This window comes from Mytilus galloprovincialis, chromosome 8, assembly GCF_965363235.1.
Source record: "Mytilus galloprovincialis chromosome 8, xbMytGall1.hap1.1, whole genome shotgun sequence".
Classification (NCBI taxonomy): Eukaryota; Metazoa; Mollusca; class Bivalvia; order Mytilida; family Mytilidae; genus Mytilus; species Mytilus galloprovincialis.
The window spans coordinates 7,801,040-7,825,781 of NC_134845.1; the positions used below are offsets into that span (position 1 = coordinate 7,801,040).

The window sequence follows — 24,742 nt, forward strand, 5'->3', positions numbered from 1 at the left end:
CATAATTTCGTGACACGTCACACTGCAAAATATATTTTTTCTTTTTTTTCAATATCAATCATTAAATAAATGAGACATAAAACATCAATACGATAACCGCCTTATATATAAGTGCAATTTTATAGTATTCATTAATTCAGTAGTAAGCATAATATAGCGATCTTATTCGGAGTTTTGTTTAAAGAGCAAACTTATGACACCTGAATATAATCAAACTCTGGCGTAAGTGCAAACGTCTTCTTTATTTTATGAAAAGCTTTCCAGAAATTTGGATGTTTTTAAGCATGGATATTAGGTTAATTCAAAATTGTCAAGTTAATAACTATTCAGTTGCCCAGAATGCAGATTTAGGATCCGCGTTTACAATTCATCCAATCTAACATTAGTGACAAGCAAATTTTAAAAACTAAGTCGTGTCTGATCAGCAGTAACATCACAAAAATATATATTATCGTTTTCATCTGGCTTTAAAACTTGTGGAGGAAAATTTAGTCTGTTAGGTTAAGAACAGAGGGATAACTGTGAATTTATTAAAATTCGCTGAATACCAATTTTAGTGCATTATGTGGATACAGTGGAACCACGAATTTAAATGTTCAACGAATTACAAATTATCTCAAGGGATGAATGCAGACTTTGCAAAAACCACGAAATCAAATATTCATCAGTATGCAAGTTTTCCTCAAACCACGAAAATTGGTATCCACGAACATAAATGAATTCACATTAAAAGAAATATCATGCAACTGTTATCTACCTGTACATAATAATGAATCGGCGCAAATGAAAGGAAAAATTCGGTGCAAAGGTAAAACCCTGATTTCTTTGACATCTGCAAAGCATACTCGAGGCCAAATTTTAAACCCCTTAATGGAAAACAAGTACCATATTATTTATAGAATAAGTAATCGAAGAATTCAAATAGAGAAAAATATTCAACGAGTGACCGAACAACACATTAATTCACGAATGCACGTAGCGTATGGGTTAATTATCAGTGTTGTTCGGTCATGAGTTCTCAAGTTTCTCTAATATGTAATAAGTAATAAAATAAAAACGACATTTTGACCGTCTAATCATGTTGGTTTGGTATTTTGATCGACCACGAAAGTGTAAGCATGTTACGTATTAATCAGATTGGTTTATTGTATAAAATGATAAGTACACACACACTATTCACATATCGTTCGTCATTGAATGTGGAAGTTCTCTAACACACACAGAAATCGTTTTTGCTCTGAACTCGTTTTTATAATTAAAAATATGTACACCATTCCATTACAAAAAAGATAACACTGAACAATACAAAAGATCACACCAGCCCCCGATTTCCTCTGAACAACCGACACACAAACAAAGACATCACATGGCTTGGATACAGCTAGATAATGTGACTTGGTAAAGACACAACATGTCGTTTTAATTTTATTACTTATTACATAGAGAAACTTGGGAACTTTTAAATTTAACAGCTAAAAAATTTAATAATACAAATCAGCTTACGTTTTAAAATTTTCTCTTATGCTATATATTATAATCCATCTTGTGTTATCAAACTAAATACCATGAGATAACTACCTTTATTGAGACTGTTTTATATTGGGGTATAAAATTGTTGTTGAAAATATTTGTTTCGTATGTTGATATTGTATAGCAATTTGAAATTTAAGTTTCTGAATCATTCCTATTCCATAACTGTAATAAAACCTCTTCTGAAAGTGTAACTGTTCTTGTTTCAACAAAACAAATTGGTTTTTCTAGGAAGAAAATCGCACATCTTCTTTGCTAATGCCACTGTTATACGAGAAGGCTATATCTAGTACAAAAAGGAAATATAGTCATTGTTATTCTTTATGTACCAGATAATCGGCCGGTATTACTTATAGTTTGCGGAATTTGATTTTATTATAAGACTAAGGAATGAAAGAAGAAAAAGCTATTTAATGTTAAAAGTAATAAATATAGCATTACTGATAAAGAAATATATAAATCATAACTTGTAAATTTCGACTTGAATAGTAAACTCATCATATATAATCGTTAAATAAAGGCAACAATAGTATACCGCTGTTCAAAACTCATAAATCTATGGACAAAAAACAAAATCGAGGTAACAAACTAAAACTGAGGGAAACGCATTAAATATTAGAGGAGAACAACGACACAACATTAAAATGTAGCACACACAGCAACGGACTAAGCATTAGACAACATCCGATGAGAATAACCAATATAACATCAAAACCAAATACATGAATTTGGGATAGAAAAGTACCGTGACACGTCTTATAGTAATGTGAATTCACACTCAAAAATAGGAGAAAACAAACGACACAACGGAAACACAACGTAAAAATGTTACACACACAGAAACGAACTATGATATAACAATGGCCATTTTTCTGACTTGGTACAGGACATTTTTAAAGAAAAAAATGGTGGGTTGAACCTGGTTTTGTGGCATGCCAAACCTCGCACTTTGATGGCACCGTTGAATATAACATAAAAATGACAACATGATAATACAGGACTACAATACAAATAAATAGCAGAACGTATTAGGCATAGAAACACACGAATAATAGATAACAAAAGGCATCAGGTTTAAAATTCATTACGTCAAAAACGCGCCTCGTCCAAACAAGACTTACCAGTGACGCCCAGATATAAAAGTTAAAACCAGTTGATAATATTTATATTTAGACGACACACATCAAATAATAAAATTAACGGTACCAATTTTCTTGCACCAGATGCGCATTTCGACAATACATGTCTCTTCTGTGATGCTCGTGGCCAAAATATTTGAAATCCAAAGCTTATATAAAAGATGAAGAGCTATAATCCAAAAGATCCAAAAAGTATAGCCAAATCCGTGAAAGGAATCAGAGCTTTGCATGAGGGAAATACATTCCTTAATTTATAATAATTTCTATCATTTTGTAACAGTAAATTTTAATAACATAAAAAAATCGTATTTTCATGCCAGTACCGAAGTACTGGCTACTGGGCTGGTGATACCCTCTGGGACTAATAGTCCACCAGCAGAGGCATTGACCCAGCGGTAAGGGTGTATCAAATTATTACACCTGTGACTGTCTCTATGTTTCACAAACATTGCCTACTATATCATATAGATTTTATGGTCTTCATCTATCAATCTTAATATAAGGGAACTTAGATTGGTAATACATTTTTATTACGACATTTTAATTTATAACCAGAATATGAAAATTAATGGAAATCTTAATAGGGACACCAACCTTTAAGATATACAAATTTTACTCGTTAATCGAGAATTGTAAAAGGAAACTATTATATCACAGGCACTTGTCTCAGAAAAAAAGTAGCTTAAAATCTTTACTAAAGATAGCACATCCTCATTTTTACGGGAGATGCATGATTCTTTTAATTGGTGATAATTTGCTTTGCACTAGCTGTCAGTAACTGCGAGTACTCTCAGATCTGAACTGATTGTCTTTTTGTTGTAAATGTTTTTAAAGATCAATATCTTATGTTTTGTATTATATTTTTTTCAGTTGAATTTATGCTTTTGCATCTTAAAGTAGGTAGGAGCAATATTATACCACCAGCTCCCATTTCTCGTCAATGGGCTAAAACATCAGTCCTTCAAAACATGAGTTTAAACATTGTTCATTCCAATAAAGTTATTGAGATTTATTGTGGATTTTACCACTAACTGCATCAGGGAAACTTTCAGAATCTCATGCAAAAAAGATTTATAAGGCTTTACCCCCCAAAAAACTGTACGTTTCTTCTTATCCTATGTATACCTCTATGCAATCTCAATTCCATTATGATAAATAAATTGAACTGTAAAATACTACACAGTATCTTCCACTTGGCTTTATTATGTCTGATGTAAAAATATGTATGACAATACATGCTGTGAGCACAAGATTAACTGCACTGTTTCAAAGTTCTGTTAAACCAAAAATTAAAATGTCAATTTTAAGTTTGATGTTTGATGTGTACCGAATGACAATTTAATCCAAGAGAACATGGTTTATCTATTAGTTTTAAATGCAGCTTTGAACTAGCGTTCAGTAGCTGCGAGTACTCTTGGTTCAATGATTTGTCTTTATGTTATCATTTTGTGTGATAAATGCTGTGTTGTCACTGGAACAACGATGTTGAAAGGGAGAGGGATAACGTGGCCTGAGGTGGGAAAGGAGTTGGGTAGCACAAAATCAGTGGTTGTCGCTAGCTACCTCGCATATTTAACTTGATAAACTAAACTTATTTTTGTTAGCATATTATGTTGAGAATCATCAATTTAACAGCATGTAATATCTGACTTAGATAAAACTAATCTGATTAAATATATTTTCATCTGATATTGGATGGAAATTGTTGCCCTTTTATGATAATAAGTTACGAATATTTAAAAAAAAAAGCTTATTGAACAACCAAATGGATGCACAATAGTAAAAATAGAAGTCACAAATCTGATTGAATACAATCATCTGACCAATTTTATTGATTATGTAACGTTTATTTCAAATACAATAAACGTTTTACCAAAAATCACCGGCACCCTATCAGGACCCACCACCATTAAATCAGGATATGTCTAAACAGAGGAAATGCACAATTTTAATAAATTGCACAAACTAATTTTGGCGTTTTCATTAGGGTATAGAAAGTGGACTATTTATCTTTCGGTCAATATTTTTTACATAAGCCAGGCCGTTAAATAACTCGTTTTGATTGTTTTACATTTGTATTTTTTGGCGCCTTTAATAGCTGACTATTGTCTCATTGGCAACCGTACCACATTTTTTATTTTTAAACTTTTGACACATAAAAACACTATATCTAAACTAGAAAAATTTACTCAAATACAGCGATTAATTTTACAAACAAAATATACTCACAATTCAAGCACATTTCAGATAAATTAAGTTACGAGAAATTATTGTCATAACAGTTTCTTTTGTGAAAAGAGTCCCAGTTGAATATTGCCACAAATTACACGCTCAATTGAATTCGTAACATTTTTTTGTGAACCGATGGTCTCAACCCATGCCACAATGACATAGTCATTTATGAAAGGCATTCGGCATGACCAAATGTGAAACAATTAAAACAAGAAAACACGACCGGATTCAGGACAAAACAGTCAACGTGAAACAATTAAAACAAGAAAACACGACCGGATTCATGACAAAACAGTCAACGTGAAACAATTAAAACAAGAAAACACGACCGGATTCATGACAAAACAGTCAACGTGAAACAATTAAAACAAGAAAACACGACCGGATTCATGACAAAACAGTCAACGTAAAACAATTAAAACAAGAAAACACGACCGGATTCATGACAAAACAGTCAACGTAAAACAGATACACGTATGATGGATCGCCTCCAACGATAACTACTACATAGAAAGTTTATGGTTAGTCCGTTTTATATATGAAGTTGAAATAGTTTTCACTTTCAAGTGCTGGGCCATTAGCTATACATGAAAATTTAATAATGTCGATCAAAACTGATAAGTTGATCATATAAAATAAAACAAAATAAATAAATTTTAATGTGCAGATAACGTACATTTCTTCAAATAGATATTCATATAACATTAAGTACACTAATTCTCGGTAAAAACCGATGCAATTGGCAGGTTAATAGGTGTTCACAAATACAATTTGTTACATTGTCAATTCTTTAAAAAATGTTAAAAAATAGAAGTTCAAATATCAATACAAATTAATACAAATATCATAACAAGCATTAAAATATCGGTCCTGGTTATCATCCCGGGACTCCCATACCAGTCCAAGGCACCAGTCGAGGCTCTGATTCGGGTAACGGGATGATAACTAACTAAACATGGAAAAGGGCTCTTATGACATAGTATATCAATCTGTTTATCAAGTACTACCGTTTTGGATTTGATATCTTGTGAGCCCTGTGTATGCTGAAATGGGCTGCTTCGTTTCGGCTACTACCTATGCAAAATTTAACATATGTGTGTTAGGTATGCGATAACAATCGGTAATTCGGAAACTATGCTATGGTTTAATCTACTAAATTGTTAAACATTTCTCAAGCTGTGTGCAATCTCTACTTTACACCAAAAATGATACGCAAACATATAAATAAAAAACTATTAAATCAAGAAATATATAATCTTTATAAATCATCTTCTCTATCCATAAATAATAAGTTCTTTTTGACTTTATAGATTCTCCTGTATTCATTTTACATTTTCATTAATATTCTTATGCATTAGGTTTAACTCTCATGAAATACAAATCAAAAACGCTATATTCCAAGGACTATATATTCATCTACATAAGGTGGGTTAACCCCGCGGGTACATATATGATTGTCGCATTAGTCAGAACTTTGGAACCAGCATTTATATATGCGTAACAGAAGATATTGTGTTAACATTAATGGAATAGCAAGCCTTACAAATCAAACAATCGGAAAAATCTTGTATCAAGGATCAAGTGCCAAAGCATGTACTAATGGGCAAAACACACTAATTGACCAAAGCGCAGACTTTTGGCCCGCACATGTTAAAGGCCGTACCTAGACCCATAATTGTTTACTTTAATGGAATAGTTATTTTCTATCGATTTATGGTTTCGAACAGCGCTATACTACTGCTACCTTTATTTCATACATTGTGACTTGGATTGAGAGTTCTCATATTGGCACTTATACCTCACTTTCTTATTTATAATATCTCAAACTTATGGACCAAAGCACAGACTAATTTACCAAAGCACAAATTAATGCGCCAAAGTACAAACTAAGGAGCTAAAGCACAGATTTACGCACCAAATCATAGACTGATGCGTCATATGCCAGACTAATGGGCATAAACTACGTGTAACAGCAGGGATAATTCATCAAATATAGACCGATGATAAAAGCATTTCTGTTGAAATCATTATCAAACATTCTATCACCAAGAACGCTTAGAGCGCAAAATCGAAAAGCCAAACTGATGTACATTAATACACGAGTTAAATTTGTTAACCTATATCATTATAATTTGTTTTGGAAATCTTAACGATTTTTACTCCATAATATAAATATCACTCTTTTCACACAGATATTCATGTAAAACACTTAATTAAATTTTAAAGTTAAGACTGTCCCACGGGCATGAATGGATTGGGATTGTTATACATGTATTGTTAAAGAATCAGTACAGTGCATTGTCGGCATTCCACAAAATAAACAAGTTCTAAGTAAAAAGTAAAATCACAAAAATACTGAACTCTAATCGGCAAGTCCATAATCACATGGCAAAATCAAATGACAAAACACATGAAAGACAAATAGACAAAAACAGTTACATTCCTGACTTGGTACAGGCATTTCCAAATGTAGAAAATGGAGGATTAAACCTTGTTTTATAGCGCTAAATCTCTAACTTTGTTGACAGTCTCATCAAATTCTGTTATATGTTCAATGATGCGTGAACTAAACAGACATATATATGATAAATAAAATATGGGCACAGCAGTCATTATTGTGTAACAATTTTAAAAGGAACAATTCAACAGAACACAAAACATCTATCTACAAACACATTCATTGATTCGCGTGTCTGATGTCAGAAAATTATATACGTCACATATTTTTGTCGTTCAATGTTTCTACAAACAATTTTAAAATTTCAAATTGGTAATGTTAGCATACAGAGTTAAAAAAAAATCAAAAGTATGTAATAATTAATTTCAGAAATAGACTGAGATTTCAAATAGTCTAAAAGTCAAATAGAAAAAATATCTCATTCCAGTACACGATTGAATAATTTTGACGTTTGTGGTACAACGTATTTTCTAATTCATAAAAGAAATATATCATAATGACATACAATAAAACAATATCATACTGACGGGAACTATGTTATTTGTTACATCAGATGTGTTAGTTGGTACTGGAAATGTGTAAGTCTTTAATGGAACTGTGTTAGGTTTCGTGAGTCGTTACTGCAGATATGTTAGGCGTTACTGCAGATGTGTTAGGCGTTTCTGCAGATATGTTAGGCGTTTACTGTAGATATGCTAGGCGTTACTGTAGATATGCTAGGCGTTACTGTATTTATGTTAGGCGTTACTGTCGATGTGTTTGGCTTTATATCATCTGTGTTAGTCGTTACTGCAACTGCGTTAGGTGTAACAGAATGTTCCTCTTTTACTTTAGAGACTCCAAATGATTTAAAACATGGAATCATTTCTGAAAAGTTTTTCCTAAATCTCGTACTATTGTATGCGTACAGAAAAGGATTCATGGCTGCTTTGGACCATAGAACCCAGTTAAAAATTTCATATAGATTTTCGTTGACACATTCCTCACAGAATGCTATGATGATCGTGGTAATAGTATATGGTACCCATGTGACAAAGAACACTACAACCAAGGCTGCTAAGAATCGGACAGCCTTTACTTCACGTTTAGGCTTGCTATTGTTGTGATTCGAGGGCTTGCTTGGATTAACACCAACCTTACTTCTCTTTCTTATCTCGTTATAGATAAGACCATTTACTATAACAATACAACAAAACGGAATCCCAAATTCTATAAATGCTGTTGCAGTGGTAAATGCTTTGTCGTAGGCAAACTGAACGTCACAATCTTCTTCTTCAACAATATTTTCACCCGTCCAAATATCCCATCCGATAATTGCCGGGCCATATAACAGGAATGCCAATACCCACGAGACACCGATCTGTGTACAGGCCTTTTTCATTGTGACTTTCAAAGAATAATGAGGTCCAAACTTTAGCAACAGTAACCGATCTATACTGATGACCATCATCATTAATACAGATTCTAGACATAGGGTAAAATCTATAATCATGTAAACTTTACAGAAATGGTAACCAAATGGCCATGTGTATGTTTCTAGTGTATACACGGCGTAAAACGGCATGCTTATTGTACTCAGTAGAATGTCAGTTATCGCGAGATTTAATAAAAATGCGTTGTAAACAGAGTGAAGTTGTTTATCACGAATGTAGGCTAGAATTGTCAATAGGTTTCCAACAAAGCCAAAAAATACGCATAGTGATATAATAATACCGAATATAACCACTAAATATAACGGAAATAGAATATCCTCTTCTTCCACCTCTGTTTCAGTTGTATTGGTCATTCTGTAGGATTTATTACACTAAAAAGAGAAATTACAGGCAAATTGCATTGGTCATTTTTAATATTTACAAAGCACATGAATAATAATCGGCTTTGCTTTTTGGTGAAATTTTATAAAATTAAGATATTTTTCTAGCGATATACATGTATTCGAAATAATACTGGTTTGTGCACCGATTTTCTCTCTCACTGTAAGATGTTTCCTGCACATGTACATACTAGATCATAATAAGTTTCTTACAAATATAAGAATTGGTTTGGAATGTTTCTGTTGGAATTAACTTTTGGTCTCAGGCGTACAATATAACGCTTTCTCCTTGAACAAGTGTCAAGAGCATGGACAATTTAGCCCAACGTTATTTCTCTATTTGAATTGTGCTATTTTCACATTTCTTAATCGGTGTGGGGAAACATTTCTCCTCACTAGTTACATGTTTGTTCTCGGTAAATGATTGGTCGAAATTATGACGTCAAATTGTCTTGGATTTTTCCTTTTGTGACGTCATGAAAAAGGCGGCCATATCTGATGACGTCAAAAACATAGAACACAACTTACTGTAAATTTTATAAAAGGAAGGATGAAAATCATTAGAGAAACAGATACTAGTAACATCATTATAGCTCTTGTAATACCATATTTATCCACAAAAATTTAATTTTAATTATTTTAAAAAAAAGGTACGAGGGAGGTCTTAAACAAACACGAAATCAAATATTTCAAAGCAAAGGAATAACTTACTTCATGAATAAAAATATTAGATATAGAATAGACAGCTGGATTACAATAATCATATTATGGTAGCAAATAGCCATAATGCGATTTGAGGGAGAGGGGCAGCACTTTCCGTTGATTTGGAATCGACTTATAGATACTGTCACGAGCACTATCTATAAATAGGTATTGGAGAGGTGACTTCGACTCATCTTTTGGTAAAATGCTAAGGTTAGTGTTCGTAAATCTGACGTTTTAGACTCGTTGAAATCTCGTTCTGGAATTATTTCGAAAACATGTGATACAAGTTAAAAATGAATTTTAAAAATATCATAATCAAACATTACTCTATGAAAAAAATGCGTATTTACAATGAAGAATTATAGTTTTGGAGTGGTACAGGTTTCAAATTTTACGACCAATCAAGTCGGTCTTTTTAGCCAAAATTTTGAGAAAATGGGTGAGGGGAACAAAAAATGATTTCATAAGAATCATGTTCATCCCAAATCAATTTCTTAGATATTTATTTGTTCAATCATTTATAACAAAAAAAAAAATAAAAAATTATGCATTTTGTTCTTGAAATTGAGAAAAAATCACAAGGAGAAGGTCCTAGCACCATTAAGTCTTGCAACATTACTGAAATCTTCACTATTCTAGCATTTTAGTTAAATTTAGACGGTTTTCGTGTAAAACGAAAGTGGCCGCATTCGCGTTCATCCTTAATATTGAATTGTGAGTTGTATTTGATGATAATACATAATATATATAAAGGTTTAGGATGAACACGGATGCGGCCACTTTCATTTTTTGATAAAAAAAACATCTGAAAAGTGACATTTTCGGTATATTTGATAGATTTTTCATAGTTAAGCTTGAATTGGATCGTTTTTTAATGACTAAATCAGTCAAAATCTTTCACATAAACTAATTGATTCAAATGAAATAGACACTAAGGTGTTTAAAAAGTGGTCAAAATCTTTCGTCAGATGAACAAGAAATTTGAGGCCAAAATCGGTCCTTACCGGACCTACTCCTTTACAAAATTGACAGCATGGTAAATTTGACACAAAAAAGCATCAAAATATGATAAAAGTTTCTTATATTAGCACCTAACTATAGTTTTTTAAGCTAAATTTTTTCAGATTCGTTCACTGCATCTTTTTTGAAAGTATGAAAAATATTGTGGAACTGTGATATTGTTTACAATAATAGCCCAAAAATAGGTAAAAATTGATGAAAATGGGAAAATCATTAACATCGGGTATTTTCAAAGGGCTGTACCAAAAAAAAAAGAAGTGCACCACCATATGGTTTTTTCTTCACCAATAATTTTTTTACAGTCTTTTAAACCCAAAAATCAGGTTAAGCATAAAACTTTATTCTAGAATTTTTTGGCTCCTCAGAGGTGTAGAACTTGATTGAAATTGACAAAATGCGATTAGGTTCGGGGCACCGTATGATGGCATGTGGACCAATGTTAAGATATGGTGACGGTAAACGAGTATATAGACATTGTGGAGGAGTCATCGAAGAATCGTTTAGAGAGGCCTTTTTGACCATTTCAGGCTTTTATCCCAAATACAGGATTTCTATATTTTCTACGATTTACCACGCAACATCACTTCCCCAAAAACATAATTCGTGTTTACCAAAATTATCATTGAAGGAACAAATTAAACTAAATAAGTATATCAAATGGGGCGGTATTACGAATATTAAAAGTAAGCTATATCTATTTTACTAAATCTATACTTAAATTCAAATCAAATGTCAAAGGAAAAAAATATGCACAAGTCAGAAAATTTGTCAATTTTGGTCGTAATAAAGAAGCAGAAAACTAGCAAAAAGATTAGTCTTGAAATAATTAGTCATTTCAACTTTAAAAATGTATAGAAAATCTATAAACAATGGGGATCTCATAACAGAATCATAAAAACAAACAAACTCAAATATGATAGTGTATTTGAATTAGTCAATATGTATGCATTGTAGATAAAATGGTGAAGTCCATCATCTATCAAGCGTTCATTAAAATGATTAGATAAATAAAACGTCATTCATAATCATCTCATCATATCCAATTAAGGTCATCTGATCGGGTCAACTTTTCCTGAGGGAGTTGGAATCTGTGTTTTATAGTCATTTCTAGATTTATCATCGAAGATACTTAATAAATTGTGTAATCAACGAAACACTGACTACTGAGATGATATTTCATTTTTGGGGCCAAAAGACCAACAACAACGGTATCGAAATGTTTCCCGTGAAGGTTTTATCGTTCGAACATAGAGAATAATAGTTAATATATTTTACGGTTTAAGATCATGTTGATATCTTAAATTTTGGATATAAATGACAAAACAAATAGATAAGCAAAAATTTGATTAACAAATTTGATTTTTTTAAATAGTCTCAGATAGGGGAATGGGAATTGCAATTCATCATTAATCCTGAAAATAAACTAACATTCAGCCAAATGAAATTAACAAAAGTGGTAAATAAACTCATCATAAATACCAGTATTGAAATTTTATGTATACGTGCGTTTCGTCTATTAAAGACTCATCAGTATCGCTCGAATTAAAACAAAATATAAAGACCTACAGAAATACGTAGTTAAAGAGCATTGAGGACCAAAAACTACTACAAGTATGCCTAACACAGCTAAGGTAATCTATTCATGAGGAAGAAAAGACCTAGTATTTCAAAAATTCAATGTTTTGTAAACAGTTAATTAATAGTTTTGACCATATCAATAATGTTGAAATAAAACCCAATGCATATAGATATATATATATTTGTCTTACCTGTCATTTAGGTATACAATGCACAATTTCGAATTTACTTACAAGTATGTTTATTAAAGAAATAGTCCTCACTTTTATATCTATTTAACAACCAATGAATCTCAAAAGACATCATTGAACTTTTCAAAACGTAATGATTGACATTTTCAGCCTCTTGAATATATAGACATTTACCATAAAGATCAATATTTAAAGCCATTTAATGTATACATATAACTAATGTTTCCACAAATATCACTGTCGATATTTTCAAACAGTATATAATATAATAGAAACGTTTGAAGATCATTAAAGATACAATCTGTACCTAATTAGTCGATGTTTAAAACATAAAAATGTCAGCTGGCTAAACCCATCTGAATTTCTGCGATAACATTCATGGCACATGACGGAGACGACACTATAGTCTGTATAGTATGGTACTGACAAGATAGTGGCAAAACAATTAGAATCAGTCATTACATATTTTGTAGCTTATAGATTTAAATAAGAAGATGTGGTATAAGTGCAAATGAGACAACTCTCCATCCAAGTCACAATGTATAAACAGTTTACCATTATCTGACAAAGTACGACCTTTAACACATAGCCTTGGTTCACATCGAACAGCTTAAACAAGCTATAAAGGACTCAAAAATAACTAGTGTTAAACAATTCAAACATGAAAATCACATGTCGAATCTATTTTTAAAAATCCAATGAGGAACGCGAAACACATAACCAAACGACAACCACTAAACAACAGGTTCCTGACTTAGGACAGGTTCAAACAAATGCAGCAGGTCTAAATGATTAACTTTTAAATATCTTTAGAAAAATATATTTCTGTTCACTTCTCTCACTTGTAAATTAAAGGCAGATGCAAAAATGCATTTGATGAAATTTTAAAAAGAAAATTGTTCAAATAAATGAATATTATGTTTCTATCCTTATTATGAAAACAAAAGAAAAAAGAAAATATCGGGGAAATTTTCCCGATTTTTTTTTTTTTTGTTGTTGAATTTTCTACTGTTATTTGGGACTTCGTCCCCATATTAAGAATAATTTAACACATAATGTAATCATTCTCGATGTTACCATACACGACCTGAACGTGAAAGTTTCTACGAAATTGCATGAAAGCAACAGCAAATGACCTGTCAAATTTTTAAGGTGTATCAAAGTTTTAAGCACAAATGTCCATAGTCTTTGGAGTACATATGTGCTTTCGTATTAAATGGGCACTAGCTGTTAAATTCATGGTTACCGATTTGACTCAAATTCTCATATTTGATTTATAACAAAGAAAAACATTTATCCAAACTATCAAATCTATAGTCTGAAATAAACAGTTTACAGAGCATGGGGTAGATAATATATACGTTCGTTTCGTGTGTATTTTAGTCCAGACGCCATCTTATTAACTATCGATTTGACCTCAGATGTGTCTCATTGTTTTTAACCGTATAAGAATGATTTTATGTGCATCGCATTAGTAATCAAATGATTTACCGTAGTTTCACTTTCATTGTTGACATTCTTTTTCTTTAAATAACCAGTACACATACAATGCATGCGTTGTCAATCTGTAGCTAGGGGCTAAATTGAAGTTCACATGAATACGGATTTAAAGAGGTCGACTCACTCACTTGCAAGTGAATAATTAATTATCAATGTTTCTTAATTTGTCAAAATGAACTTTTTTGGCTGCAAAAAGCGAATTGTTATTTCACTATTTCACTTTCATTATTGATTGAACAGAAAAAAATCAAACTTTAGATTTTTTATATATCTCGTAGCTAGTGCCCCTTTAAGGTAAACGTGCACAAACGTCATTTGCCAGAATATTTTTAGAGTGTATTTGTCAGCAATACGAAGTTTCAAAACTAAAATACCATTCAGCTGTTGTCCATTCGTTTGGTGGTTGTATCATTTGATTTTGCCATTTGATTAGGGACTTTCCGTTTAGAATTTTTCTCGGAGTTCAGTATTTTTGTGATTTTACTTTCGCTCTTTTTAACTATGACGTAACTGTATTCGTAATAAAATTTACCAACTTCATATTGAAAGATATTCATATATTCTTTGAACGTTCCACGAAAATAAACAAAATCGAAAAAATCAGAAATATTAATCGGGTAAACCAGACACATAATGAAAACAAATATAGTATTTGTTTCTGAATAAACGATAGGGGGAAGATACATTTATGGATGGAACATGTTAATTTTGCCCTATTTTTCAGATTCTTGAAACTGTAAATTATATTCATCTTGCGCACATTCTGTTGTAGGAATAGTCCGACAAATTATACTTCAAAGTTCACCTGAACTTATTACAATATGTGAAAACCAAAATTTGTTTTTAAACATTTTTACTTTTACAAAGAGTATCATTATTTCGTGTTCATCTGACACAACCATATTGGGATAATATGTATATGAATTTTGGTATTGCATGATTTTTTTAAACATTGTTATCATGATAACTCATTCTATAGCTCAAATGTCCTGTCAAAAAGCGGAAAAGTCCCGCGCAAATTTTTTTTATATCCACACTCGTTCAATATTTTTCATAACACCAGGAAGATTCCACACCTTAGACCCATTGACTACATCCATTTGTTTTCACGTCTCCACTTTCTGTAGTAGAAACTCAAAATGAAAGCCCGAATTATTGTTCAATGAATAACTGTATCAAGGACATCAATAGCTTAAGTATTAAATGCATACATCGGAAATTGTCAAACAGATAGATATATAATAATATTGTACTATATACGTTACATTTAAAACAATAAAGTGACTTTCGCAAAAAATATCAGTCAGAATATACTAAATTATCGCCCTTGTCTGTAACCAACAGAAAAAGAACAACATATACAAAAACAAAAAAAAAATAGATTGATATCGGAGGCCTAACAATAATGGTCTTGACAACTATCTGATTTCAGAATTACGGAAGGGCGGAATGACGACTTGGTGGAGGGAACGTTACAATAAAATAACTTGACTTACATGAATGCAGTAAGCCTCTAATCGAAAGTTTTCCAAGATTGTCTGAGCTTTCAATCTCAAAAAGGAAAATATTAAATTCTTGTTGTAGCAAAAACAAGAATTTGATAGCGAAACTAAATATTTCTGACTGTCAAATCTTGTACTCCGAATACAAAATGAATGAATATAGATGGTGTATCAACGATACACAACCCAGATACATAAACACAAACTACACGGTGTTAAACATGTATTTAATCTTTTTATTTGACATTTGACGTATCATTTTATGAATTTTCAACGACGTTAATTGATAAATAGGACTGGTTTTTTTTCAGATTAAAACTAATAATTGCATGTTTTTTTTTCATTTTACTTAAGTTAAGCTAGGATAGCTAATTAAGATCATATCAAAAAGGTTTAAATTCCACGACTATTGTAGTACTTTTTTTTTTTGTAAAATATATGTTGTTTAAATTATATTTCAAGTAACTGCCATAGCTTACATTTTCCTTATTCTATAAGAAATGCTTAACAGGTATATGAACAATGAATAGCTTTAGGTTGTCAAGCCAGAATGGTCGGATTCCGATAAAATCACAATGTTTTTCCAATAAAGATAACTTAATATATTATTTGAAAACTCATAATATAGTTTGAAATTTAGTTATTGCACTCACAGTATTGGGTTCTATTAAACTAATTAAAAATTATAGTCTCATCACAATCGAACTTATGAGTTTATGTTGATACGATTTACAGGATAACATATAAAACTAGTTATACATTGGATCAAAAAAATGTGCAGAATTTATCAATGCTCCAAATAAAGAAATACTCAAGGCATTAATAAAGTTTTATCCTGTCATGTACTACAGTAAAAATTTCAAACAACATTTCATCGTATATAAAATAATAACCCTCAGTAAACAAAGAAAATGTTCTCCCCTTTTTTGTTGTTAACAAAAAAGTTAACAAACTTTATTAACCATGTCACCTCAAGTTTCCAAAATATTCTATAGAACAAAAAAAAAAGAATGTTGCTTTGAAAAGTAATAACAAACATCACCATTTCTTCTCGAAAAAAAGACATGAGTAGTATATATGTGTTCAAAAGTCATAAATCGATAGAGAGAAAACACATCCGTGTTAAAGTTGCAAACTAAAACCGAGGGAAACACATCACTGAAAGAGGAAAAAGGAACATCAGGAACACTGAAGTGCAACAAAAACAAACGCCAACATATATAGAAACGAACTATTTGATAACAACTGCCATATTCCTGACTTGTAACAGTACATTTTATTAATAAGAACAAATGGTAGGTTCCACAGGGTATAATAATTAGCCAAACCTACCGCTTTATGAAAATGTTAGAAAATTTTGCTAAAATTACAACACTACGTGACAGAAATACGGCACAAACACACGAAAGAACATTCATCACAGACAAACGCTCAGACAAATAATATAATACTCTACACGACATGCAAACCGCAGAATAACAAGAAGCATATTCCATCATCGATTAAATGTTTTTGTATATTTTAACAACTACATTAGTAAAATTTTCATTATCAAAATATTTTTACATATTTCACTATCTGATCAAAAAAAAAATTTAATTATTGAAACGTTAAGCCTCATGTATATCACGATGTGTCTAAACCTACATATAACTAGCATTTTAAATTGATGTGAGTTGTATCTTATAAATATAGAAATGCAGACGAAGCATCTATGATAAAATTCTTTTCGCTCATACATTCAAATTTCTATTTTGTTGTGATCTATCCAATATTGAAAGCGTACAAGGACACTTTTGTTTGATTGACATAATACTTTTCAAATGAAATTCAGTACAATACTAATCTATATGTTCATTATTTCTTTTGGAGAGTTTTATGTGTTTTCTTTTAGCTATTCAGAGATTGATAGACTGAACCAGTGTAAAATTTAAAAAGGAAAAACTTCTCAATTGGTCAGGAGATATTAGGCCTGATGCTCAAGTTTCATGGATGTCATTATTTGTTAATATAAAAAAAATGTGATTAAATTGCAAATGAGACGAATCTCAACCACATGCAATAGAAGTTAACACATATAGGTCACCGAACAGTTTTCAGCAAATAGAAAAACCAATATCACATAGTAGAATAGTAGATAATTAAAGTCCCCGGAATGATAAATGTAAAACAATCCAAACGAGAAAGCTAACGGCCTGATTTTTATGCACTTCTTTAATTTACTTCCTTCTACAGGAGAAGCAACTTATTCACACTAATATGCCTTAAACTTATTAGATATATGTTCCTCGATACGTGTAAAACGATTATTGTTTTTAAGTACATTTATCTCTAAATCACATTATGAACAGATATATTTTTTTAACAAATCTGTAATTTTAATACTAAAATGATTTATTTTAGTATCTGTACAAATCCGAATAAACAATTTAGAAATTAAAAATTAAATTTATATCGGTATATGGTTTCCAGCCATGGCAATATTTGGCGTGTAATAACAAACTCCAGCGAAAAATGTCATGGGCCTGTTTTGACGTGTATTTTTTTGCGGGAAAAGTCTATGCCTGCCCAAATACATGCAACATAATTTATAAATGAATATATCATAATCACATACAGTTTTGCGGAGAACTGGATTCTGGAAACCTCCATTAATTTAAACAATCCTTACTATCTCCTGACTACTGATTTACAAGCTGATGTTAATGAGAAACCATGCGCTAATTGTAAATATGTAAATCTTTTGTATTGTAGGTTCTATCAAGTGTTCCACTAAACCCCTTTCTAAAGTTATTACTGCCATACTCACTGCAGTTAAAGAAGGACTTCGGAAATATTCCAAAACGGCATATTCGAGAAGGGGTGTTAATCAGATGTGGATACTGCAAAATTCAAAAGAGTTATTGGTGAATTTACAATCTCAATCATTAAAACATTAAAACCTTTGTTTCTTTATACCATTATTCCACATACTAAACCTAAAGCTCGACTGAAAGAACTCGTCACCTTTTGTTTCTTTAACAAGAAGGGCACTAGACGTTTTAAATATATAGTTTTGGGCAGGAATTCAGTTACTTTGTAAAAAATCATTCAGAGTCAAGCAAGAAATACACCGAAGAGGATATTAATGCCATGCTGGACTTTTTAATTGACAACATATTTGTTGAATTTGGAGGTTTGGTCTTCCAACAGCATATTGGAATCGCAATGGGTACCAATTGCGCTCATCTACTTGCAGATTTGTTTTTGTATTCCTATGAAGCAGAATTTATCCAAGGGCTTGTACAGAAAGGAGAAAAGAAATTAGCCCAGTCTTTTAATTTCAATAGACATTTGCGGAAACTGTCTTACACCTACGATTAGGATTACAATTTTACTTACAGGTAACATTTAAATCTTGGGCTTTCTCAAAGTGTAAATATAAAAAGTCGATTCAAAACAATGTAACGAAAGTGATGTTTTTTATGTAGTTGAACAATGATTTTTTTTTCTAATATATTTGCATCAATGTGTAAACATTAATAATTGTATACGGTGTTATCCAGGCTGAAAATGCTCTAACTGTACGAAGTATGATAGAACGAATTGTGACTTGGATTTACAAGATTTACAAGTACCTCGTACACTCTGTGTTTTTGTTTGATGTATTTCTAAATATGTCCTTCTGATGAGTTAAGCCTTTTTGAACTAATTTTTATATTTCGTTTTTATGTTGTTCTGTTTCACCACTCTCTCATGTTAGGGGAGTGTTGGGATCCCGCTAACATGTTTAACCCGCCACATTCTGTATGTATGTGCCTGTCCTAAGTCAGGAGCCGGTAATTCAGTGGTTGTCGTTTGTTATTGTGTTACATACTAGTATTTGATTTTCGTTCATTTTTTTACATGAACAAGGCCGTTAGTTTTTCTCGCTTGAATTTTGTTTTACATTTGTCATTTCGGGGCCTTTTACAGCTGACTATTCGGTATGAGCTTTGATCATTATTGAAGGCCGTACGTTGACCTCTAGTTGTTTCTTTGTCATTTTGGTCTCTATTGGAGGGTTGTCTCATTGGCAATCATACCATACCTTCTTTTTTATAAAAATATTTTAAAATAAACTTAACATGAGACATACAAAAATATCGGAATTGCCGTTGCAGAAGCTAGATTGGGATAATTGCTGAAAAAAAGTCACCAAGACTTTGTGTCAGGAAAGGTGCAATAAACCATGAAGCATGTTGGCATGTTCATGCTAAGACATACATTCTCTCTTTTATTTTGTTTTAAAGACATTGAGGAAATACAGCGGACGCGTGGTTTTGAGCTATTTATTCTTCATGAAATTTTACTTGCCGTTCGGTATATTTTCGAAATCTTTCATTTTTCACGAAGACTCGGGACAAAAACGTTTGTCTACGTTATTGGTATCAATAGAAAAAAAATCACAACTTTTCGAAGAAAAAAAACCTAACAACATAAAAAAAATTGTTATTAACGAACTTATCTATGTCGGAAATATAATTTAGACTATTCGCCTTACTCAGTTGAAATGTACGAATTATAGGTGTACTCAAATAGTTTAAACCTTATCATCTATATTTTATCAACATGAGCATTAACACCTGTGCCGAGACTGGCACAATTTTCATGGAAATGTAATATATAAAAAATGCAAAAGTGTAACAGGCGAGAAGAAATTGTTAAAAAGATCACAATCTATGTAAGTCGGCAAAGCAACAGTTGTGGATACAAAGTTGCAATCGTGCATACCAAAAACGACACCAACATTACTATTTAAAATGTACTGCACTGTGGCGAGTGTAATAGTTATGTTATGTCACTTGCTCATCGCATTTCCCTGAAAGTTTCAAAAGCACAGTTTGTAGAGTATCATCTGAACAATATTTTTGCTGGTTTTTGTAAACTAACCATTACATAATATCAATAAGAACCCTGTTTCGCGGGGAAAGTCTATAGCTTCTGCTGATGATATATTTGTATATACAACTGTCTACACCTTCAACGTTTTCGGTCTTTTTTCAAATATTCGGCTTAGAACGGTTCTGATGGTCAATCTAGAAAAGCGCTTCGGACACATAAAAGTTTAACGTGTTGCTTTCATTTTTTTAAGCAGACACCAAATATAAATGTTTTGTTTGGCTATATTAGTCCCCGAGGGTATCACCAACTCAGTAGCCAGTACTTCGGTACTGGCATGAAAATACGGATTTTTTGTGTTATTAAAATTTGCTGTTACAAAATGATAGAAATTATTATAAATTAAGGAATGTATCTCCCCCATGCAAAGCTCTGATTCCTTTCACGGATTTGGCTATACTTTTTTGAACCTTTTGGATTATAGCTCTTCATCTTTTATATAAGCTTTGGATTTCAAATACTTTGGCCACGAGCATCACTGAAGAGACATGTATTGTCGAAATGCGCATCTGGTGCAAGAAAATTGGTACCGCTAATTTTATTACTAATCCATGTACAAATATAAAAAAAAAAGTTAACACCATCAATTAAAGCGGACTGTTAAAGCAAATGAGAGTTTTTAAAAACTTAAGAATGGTCTATTTAAAAAAAAAATCAGTCACTCTATCTTAAAACAGCATTAAACTAAAATTACATTTCAATTTTAACGTCTAACAATGATTAATTTAAAATTGTTTGACAATGCATCGAAAATTATTAAATTTGGTCTGTTTCCTATAATGAATAATGCAATATTACTTTTACTGTTAAATCTGTTTTTATTGAAATCCATTAGACGTGGCTGGGTTCTTGTATATCCCTTCATTGTGTTATTGTTCTATGATAATTATCGTATTATTTGTCTTTCATTTGTGCAAATGCGCTTTGTCTATATGCTTTTTGGTGTTTCTATGATACAAACGTGGCTCAGTACATATACGTCCCGGTATTGCTTTATTGTAAAACTCTTTTGTATTTTTGTCTTTTATTTTTGCTAATGTGCATTGTCTATATTCCTTTTATGTTTCTTTGAAAGGATATCTTAATGTATCAATATTTATAAAGCAGGTCGAAATCTGACTGTTTTATTCCAAATGTTGCAATGCCGTTTTAAGAATGAAATATGATAATTTAAACGTATAGAAATAATCTTAAACTTTAACATAACCTTTGGAATTTTTGGAATTCGGTTATTATACCAAAATGGAAAATGAATAGTTTCTGTACTCCATGAAACGAACAATTTTCTTAAATTATATTGCAATCAATCGACATAGATAATATTTTATGATTTACATCGTCATGATACCTTATTTCCTCCTTTAGGAGATTGACAAAACACAACATGTATATATTATGTACAATTATAAAGTGTGGAAATAATTAAATTAGAAATATCATTAAATATTTTAGATTGAAAATTATTTACAGTCTATAGTATATAAGAAAGATTAATCAGGACTTGCAAACAATAATCAGTTGTCAAATTTCCTAGAGATCTTCCTGATTGCCAAGCAGAAATGCTATCTTTATTGATTTTGAAACCAGTGTGTTCAATCATTAGTTAAAGTTAAATAGTAAACTATCTACTATAATAGTAAACTAACATGTAATTTATTAATGAATCATTTAGATATAGTTAATTTTTGATAATATTTCAAAAATATTGGAAGCATTAAGGTTTATCGTTCCCAATTATGAATGGCCTTAGCCAAATCTGTGTTGTTGGAATTCGTTATACATTTGTCATGCAACAGATAACTAAAAGTGGGCTTATCTCGTTCATTAATCGGACAATGATATTTGACATTACAGCAGAAAGAATATTTTCCCTCAGATAAGTGCGCCGAGCTCATTGAGTATTTGACAAAATGACAGTGAGTTTATCACTACGGAACGTATATAGCAGTGTTCTTCGTCGCCACTGTACACATACGTATAATGACTTTTTTCTATTTCTTTACACATATAGTTTTATTAATCTGATAATACACAAGATACAAATGAGGCACATGTGATGATGTTGTGACTTCGGAACACAGATGTGTCGTTTGTGAAATAAAATTAATGGTACCAATTTTTGAATTGTGAAACCTGCGATCTGTGGTGGTATCGTATTGACTGTCAGAATGTACATAGTAATACATATGATCTACCTAAAGATAACATGATTAGTTGAAACTGTTTAATTTGTTAAAATCCAAACTACAGCACATGTATATTCGACTTACATAGTGAAAGTTAATATATTCCATGTGAAAAGCTATATCATTACTTGAATGATGAATGTGGCATGAAAACGCCAACAAACCTATTTAAACCGTCTCAGCAGTCTACACCAATACGTACAAATAAAACCAAGACACCTCTACAATTAATTAAAATCAATTTTCAATCTATTTAAAGTAAACACCGTCTTGTTCAAAATATCATTGAAAGCACTAAACCGGATGTTGGTATTGGAATATAAACTTAGCTCTATTCAACAACCAAAAATATTGAAATCTTTCTCGAAGAGTATACACTGTACTATACGTAAAGACAGACAAACTCCAGCAGGGTGGTGGTGTAATCATTGCAATTCATTAAGACTTTATAAGCGAAGAAGTTGAAAACTTACACATGATGATTAATCTGATTGGAATGGGCCAAAATTGAAATAAGGGTAGCAGATCACTTTGTATATCATCTTTCTGCAACCAAAAAACATCCAATGAACAAATCCTACAGTGGCATATCAGCCGAAAGCTTCTCAAATCAAAAATGCTGCAACATCAATTGGAAGAGATTTGCATCTGCAAGGATGGGATTGGAAGAAACAAATTACTAAAACCAAAATCCAAAATCTACCTACCAAAATATGCATAATGGTTTTGGAAATACATTGGATGATACCGGCTTTGTACAATTAATTAAACATCAAACAAAGAAGAGATTATAATATATATTTTGATTATAAATTAACAGAACCAGATTCAACGAATCGAAATCATGCCGGGGATCTCAGATCATGACATTGTCTTTATGGTATTCAACATAACACAGTGAAAACAAACACACAAGGAATGTGCAGATCTACAACAAGGCAAACTAGTGATTTTTCATTTCCTATCGTTAATTATCCATTTTTAAATGATGACGTTCCCTTGCCACCAGCTTATGGTGTTTATATATCTCAACTTGTACGATTCGCTCGTGTATGTATCAACGTATTAGATTATAGAGAGAGAAATTTATGTATTACTGAAAAATTGTTACACCAGGGTTTTCGATATCACAAACTAGTCAAAACATTTACTAAATTTTATCATCGGTATAAGGAAATAATTCTTAGATATAACTCAACATGCAGACATCTTATACGTTCAGGTATTTCACATCCAATCTTTTATGGTAATATTCTTTACAAAGCACAAAAATGTCAGTATTCACCTCAAAAGCTTACAAAACCTTTAAACAGACTTATTAAGAAGGGATATAGTTACGATACTGTTGTCAGGTCATTAAAGATTGCATTTTTTGGCTTTAATATTGATTCACTTATAGGGTCTTTGCATCGGAACTAAACACATTTATTTAAAAAAAAACAGTTGTTGGCATGACACGGGTTATGTTCTTCTCATATATTTTATGATAGTATGATAATAAACCCCTAACGAGAGGGATTGTGCTTGATATTCATTTGATGAAGACATAATCTTTCAATCAGTTTATTTGAGGTCTGGAGCTGGTATGTCAGTTAACTGCTAGTAGTCTGTTGTTATTTATGTATAATGGTCATTTTATTTATTTTCTTTTGTTACATATCTTCTGGCATCGGACTCGGACTTCACTTGAACTGAATTTTGATATGCGTATTGTTATGCGTTTACTTTTCTACATTGGCTAGAGGTATAGGGGGAGGGTTGAGATCTCATAAACATGTTTAACCCCGCCGCAATTTTGCGCCTGTCTCAAGTCAGGAGCCTCTGGTTTTTGTTAGTCTTGTATGATTTTTAATTTTAGTTTCTTGTGTATAATTCGGAGTGAAGTATGACGTCCATTATTACTGTACTAGTATAAAAAAAATTTAAGGGGACCTATGGGTGCTGGATTTTCTCGCTACATTGAAGACC

At 31.6% G+C, this 24,742-nt stretch overlaps 1 protein-coding gene across 1 annotated transcript; it reads right to left on the minus strand.

Annotated features, from left to right (window-relative positions):
- Nucleotides 1–5,480: 5,480 nt before the first annotated feature.
- LOC143084978 (trace amine-associated receptor 8b-like) lies at nt 5,481–9,158 on the minus strand. The gene has a single exon (XM_076261086.1). The coding sequence runs from the start codon at nt 9,143–9,145 to the stop codon at nt 8,033–8,035; it is 1,113 nt and encodes a 370-aa protein (XP_076117201.1). The 5' UTR covers nt 9,146–9,158; the 3' UTR covers nt 5,481–8,032.
- Between the last annotated feature and the right edge of the window lie 15,584 nt (nt 9,159–24,742).